This window comes from Cucumis sativus, chromosome 1, assembly GCF_000004075.3.
Source record: "Cucumis sativus cultivar 9930 chromosome 1, Cucumber_9930_V3, whole genome shotgun sequence".
Taxonomy (NCBI): domain Eukaryota; kingdom Viridiplantae; phylum Streptophyta; class Magnoliopsida; order Cucurbitales; family Cucurbitaceae; genus Cucumis; species Cucumis sativus.
The window spans coordinates 32,580,183-32,586,182 of record NC_026655.2 but is presented as its reverse complement, the minus strand read 5'-3'; the positions used below and the strand labels follow the sequence as shown (position 1 = coordinate 32,586,182).

Genomic DNA, 6,000 nt, shown 5'->3' with positions numbered 1-6,000 from the left:
AAAGCGATTACAATAACGACAATATTAAAATGTCAAATTGATAATTTTTCAGCTGAAACAATAACAATAATGGTAGTTGTAACCGAAACACAGTAACAAATATACAACTTAATTACTAGGTGCAATTGAACTGAATGCCTTTAATTTGTGAATCAATTTGCATTTGTTGATTATAAGTTGGAAGTGACCTCATGTGTCAATACGATCATAGAACATAAGTAAACAATGCTAAAAGCAATCAAATGGCACCCCACACATTTCTTATTACCATCGATCTATTACATTTTCATTTTAATGAAGTGACTTTATTTATATCTCGTATAAATTCCCAATAACTAATAGGTTATAATATAAACAACTTCCTTAATAAAATTTGGCATAAAGAGTGACATATAATTTAAAACGTTTTATTTAGTTTAAACTTGACTATTCATTTATGGATATATAGTCAAGAACATAGACATAACACATAACATAACCACTCTCACTTACATATAGATAGCAAGTTTTCAACATTTCTTTATAACTTCGAAATATTTGAGTGTTCGGATTTTCTCCTTTTGAGGTTTGTCTTCTAGAACCAAAGCCTTAAACTCACGCACTCGTCCAAAACAATCCTTCGTCGTAAGATGAATTTCGAAGAATATAGCATTATACGGGTCAAGTTCTCGATACCAACCTTTAGTGATAGAAAGGTAGACAAGACTATCATGTTCGTCTTCATTATGCTTTGCCACAGCAAACTTTGCCACGTCTTGCACACAAGACGCTTTAGTATCAACAATTACAATCCAAAATACATCCTTCTCATCCAAATAACCGACATTGAAAGATAAGAGTTTCTTCACTCTTTTAAAGTCACCTATTTCTGTGACGCACACAACTGCTTCATAGGTTAGGACAACTCCTTTGTCGTTTGCTGCTAGAATGTACAAACGAAACTTTAATTTCACATCGCCCAACTCCAAAAACCATCCTTTTATAACACTTTTGAGTGTCAATTTTTCTCCAGTTTCTTTGTTGTGTTCCGTCACTGCAAAATTTGCTATATCAAGAACACATGGTGTTGTACAAACAGGTATTTTTGACCACTCCCCCTTGTCCACACAACTCATCTTTGCTATATCTTTCCTTTTTGCTTATTTTTGGAGAAAGCTAGAAGGCTCTTCTTCTCATGCTTCTCTTTCCCATTTGGACGGTATATATTTATACAACTTTGTGGATGTCCTACTTTTAACTTACAGAAGATAAGTTCGAAACATTTTGATCGAGGGTTATCCAATTGAATCTTTTTTTTAACTTTTGTTGTATACATTAGTGTAGATAACAACAAGAGTAATTTAATATCGAATATAGGAGCAGTACTTAGGCCAAACACCAACAATGCAAAACAATTATATTTAATATATATAATAAAACTTAGACTTAACACTATTCAACTAGTGATAAACTTTGTCAACCTTAGCTAATAGAAATCTATTAATGATAGAATTTATTTATCAATAAATTTTTTTATATTTACAAATTTTTAAAAATGTTCTTATACATTTAATTATTAATATCTAAGAAGTGTTAGCCATGAATCAATAATTTTTCTAAACAATACATTTGATTAATTAAGACTAAGAATTTGCTACATTTTATTTTAATATGCTTTTCTCAAATTCTCACAAACAGTAGATGTACACAACATATACTTCTTAAAGAAGATCAATTTCACAATAGAAAAGAATTAAGGTGGAGTCAACTTTTGGACCAAAAAAACGAATAATAAAAAGACTTGTAAGGAATAATAAAATTGTGTCTTTTTCCAATGTGGATACTCAAATATCTCACAATTCCATCCATATCTGGAGTGTTGTATTAATTCAATATTTAGTTGGAATTGATTTGGATGGAAATAAAAAAGGAAAAAGAAAAAAAAAATACTTTTTCATCCATAAAACAGTACACGGTTTTATTCCCCGTTTTAAAAATGTATTTTTTTAGTTTTCAAATTAAGAAAAATAGATCTATTTGATCAAATAGGTTTAAAAGGTGTTGAAGTATTTTTTGTATGACTTTTTAAAATAATAAAATAAATAAAAATAATTACAAGCTATAGCAAAATTTTAGATTATATTATCATTATAACCTATCAATACTATATAGAATTTGTTATAAATTGTAAATACTTTGTAAAATTTGTTATTTTTGAAAATTTCTCTTATAAAATTATATCCATATATAATTACTTAAAATAAAAGTATGAAATTATTCAAGAGAGTTCGTGAACTTAATTTTAAAAACTTGAGACTAACTAGATACGTTTGAAAACAAAACTAGAAATTATAAATTTGACTTAACTTAAAAACCAAACCCATATTCTTCAAAACTAGAGGACGGGATGAAATGTTAAAGGCCTTTTGAGTTCTTCTCTTCGTATGATATTATGCTTATAAATTTAAGAAGATGGGTTTAAGATAAATTGTTCAAAATGTTTGCATGTAATCTTATGTTTCAGTTTCTTTATGAAATATTGTTTATTTTTTTTCAATTTTAGGAGCTTGGAGGTGGTAGGAATTAACAGGTCATCTCCACATATATAATAATCACAAAATTTGTTTTGTTTGTGATCAAACAATTGCTAAGGAAATAAATTGCTCTTTAGGTTTAGATTTTTACGAATTTAAATGACCGACAGTAAAATGTTTCTAGGGAATTTGATCAAAGAAAATTGACTCACGGATATATAGGAATCTAATACATTTTGTTTCTTTATTCTTTACATTTTACATTTTATTTCTTTATTCTTTACATTTTTTTATTTATTGTTCTTCTTCTTCTTATTTTTTTTATTAGAGAAATTGTTTAAAAAAAAAAACTATTTTTACTTAATTCAAGTATAATGAATTTTCACGTTTAGTTTTTTACTATACATTTAGGTTTTATAAAATAGGGTACATCTCACTCATTTCATTGATATTGCGAATAGATAAAATAATAAATAAAATTTATTGTGTTGCTAATTAAGTTATATCACATTTAATGTTTCTTTAAATCGTAAATTTATTCTCAAATTCAAAAAAGAGATTCTTTCCTTTTTTTTTTCCATGTGTTTTCATTTCACTCCGGCAAAACTCTCCATCTTCTAGTTTTGTCCACTGTTGTGGGCAGATCTATTAAAGGACTAAAGGACATGTGTCTGTATCACATTCTCGATTTTTGTATTTTAATATTAATTTTAAACTGTTAAATTATAATAAATATTAAATGATACTACTTTATATTTATATTTTGTATTTGGTATAATGGTTGTACCCCTTTAAATCTCATTCTAATTAATTTATTTTTAAATCTACTAATTAAATAATTAATATTAAATAATTAATAATTAATTAAATATGATTTAATTAATATTTCATTTTAATCCTTTTTAATTTCATGTGCCTCTAATATCTTAGAGTTTTAAATTAATTTAATTAAATCAAATAAAATTAAATGAAACTATTAATTAATAGTTAAATTAAATATCTTAAAATTAAATTAAATTTGAATCATATTACAATATAAATTTCTCTCATAACCAATAATTTTAATACGAATCCAATTCAAATCAAATTAATATTTGAGCTCATCCAAATATTTTATCTCTCATAAATTAATTTTGAATTATATCCAAAATTAAATTTAATAATAAAGTTTGATTAAAATATGAACTTTATATTATAATGTATCACCGTACATTATACTAATTCCCAAAGTAAATTTGAAAATTTCAAATTACTAATATAAATAAATTTCATTACCCTTTACGAGCTAGAAAGAGAGTCTAATAGACCTTTAGATAAGATGTTATAACGATATGAGATTAATTGGCTAAAGACTCACAACTAAACTTTTTTCACTATAGATATATTTCTTTGTCCACAGATATAGACCTATAGTAGTTAGTCCTTCCCAAGTGTTCGTAAATCAGTTGGGTCAATTTTCATTTTACCCCTGAGTTACTTCTAGTCCTTAAATATCAATGTTCATCTAGTGAACAACCTATTTATGGTTCAACCACTAAATAACTATAAACCCCTCTTGTGCCATTGAGAGGGTAGGACCATTTGCTCAAGTCTCGGAGACACCATTTAAGAGAACATTCACTTACTTACCCTAAAGTAAGGAAAGAGTGAATTTCATCTTGCATATTTAGATAACTCTGTAAACTTCTTCTCGTGTCGTGTGATAGAGAGTTCTCCTTCTTCCAAATTGAGAAATCCATCTCTCTTCTCGTCTCTATAGGTTTCGAAAAAATACTTTCCAATGAATATTTCTTTCAAATTTTCATAGTTAACTCTTCCTCGCCCATTCTCTTCTAGGGTCTACCAATCTTCAACCTCTTCTTGTAATAAAAACACAACCAAATCTACTTTCCTAACTTCTTTAATGTCCTTTTTAGCTTCTTTTGACTTTGTAGTTTCACTAAATTTTGTAGCTCCTAATGTCTTGAATCTCTCTATTCCAAATTTCTTCTCTAGTTGTTGTGCCATGACATCTATTAATATTTAGGAAACTCTTATCATAAACTGCTTCCTCTTGCTTTCTTCTCGCATCAGGGTTAACCGAATGTGCTTCTGAATCCATTGTAGGCTCAATTGTTGCTCTTGATCCACTTCTTGCGTCCCTTCCTTTTCTTGTCGACATTTCTACTTCTACTAATTCCTACAAAAGTAACTTAAGCACTTAACCACCAAAATCACACATAAAACTACTAGATTTCCCAAAATCACGCTATGATACTAAGTTGTCACACCACGCCTGATCGTCATGAAATTTTTATTCATGCGTTCTAATTTCTCAAGAGTTAAGCTCGTATGTTTAACAAAAGTAGTTCTAAGTTTACGACTATTATGCAACTAAAAAAGGGTTATGCAATAAAATTAAAGGTGCATTTATATTCATGCGTTGCTATCATGAGAATCAAACATTGTCGCACGAGTTTTCTCCTCTGTTGCCCAAGTGCAAGCGAAGAGAAGTTTTCTAGTAAGTTCAAGGTCAAACACAAAGAATTTAAACTTTTATTTTATCGAATCGCATACTAAATGATGCGTTAATACACTATATAGTAAAGATATTAACAACATAATATTGATCCTAGATATTTACACTATTGTGCTTGGCAGTGCAAGGTGAACATGGGAGTATGACATAATGAGATATGAACTCAGTGTAGGCATGATGAGGAAGGAAAATTGAATTAACTAAAGGTAGTGATTAATGTTTTAATACTTTGAGGTGACATAAAGCATGTATTAACCAAGAATTAAAGCGAGCAGCTTCTCAGCGCTTCTATCATTCTTTCTCGCCCCTCGGGATGCAAATACTCCTAGTTAAGCTAAGATTTATATCCAATAATCTCACATACAATAAAAGTAGCTAATCTTTACTTAGACCGTATATGTTTCAGTGCTTTCGACAAACACACCAACCTTTCAAAGATGTATATGCAAAGGATGAACTTGGCGAAAGGAATGCACGATTAAATTCTTCCCGCCCACCTGCTCTTCTGAAAGTTGACTTCCTTTGTCTCTTCTACTTCCTTTACTATCATTTCACAATTCGAAGCTGTCATCTCTCCATTCTTGAATGTTGCTGGTCATATCATCCAACGTTGTTTTGATTTGATTATAGGATGATCTGAGCATCCCACCAATGAACACAATGTCAACAGATTGTTGTATGTCTCTACTAAGCCCAAAGTAAAATTGTTCCATCAGAACACATCCAGTGATGCAATGGTGAGGGCATCCCTTGATCATTCTCTTGAATCTTCCCCACACGTCAATAAGGTTCTCACTATCTCTCTGTTCAAAGGTCATCAAATCTTGCCTACTTCTTGCGTTCTCAATGGACGAGAAGAACTTCTACATAAAATTTTCAATCAAGTTATCCCATATTGTAACTTCCTCTTCTTCCAAAGACTTGGCCCATTGTTTAGCCTCGTCGTGCAATGTGAGTGGAAAAAATGGT

At 29.4% G+C, this 6,000-nt stretch overlaps 1 protein-coding gene and 1 non-coding gene across 2 annotated transcripts; one reads left to right on the top strand and one right to left on the bottom strand.

Moving 5' to 3' along the window:
- Positions 1-386: 386 nt before the first annotated feature.
- Positions 387-1,186, bottom strand: LOC105436367. The gene has a single exon (XM_011662022.2). It carries the CDS (start codon positions 1,113-1,115, stop codon positions 510-512), a length of 606 nt encoding a protein of 201 aa, XP_011660324.1. The 5' UTR covers positions 1,116-1,186; the 3' UTR covers positions 387-509.
- Positions 1,187-5,760: 4,574 nt separating this feature from the next.
- On the top strand, positions 5,761-5,861 carry LOC116401849. The gene has a single exon (XR_004214253.1). It is a non-coding gene; the product is annotated as a small nucleolar RNA R71 (small nucleolar RNA).
- Positions 5,862-6,000: the final 139 nt, after the last annotated feature.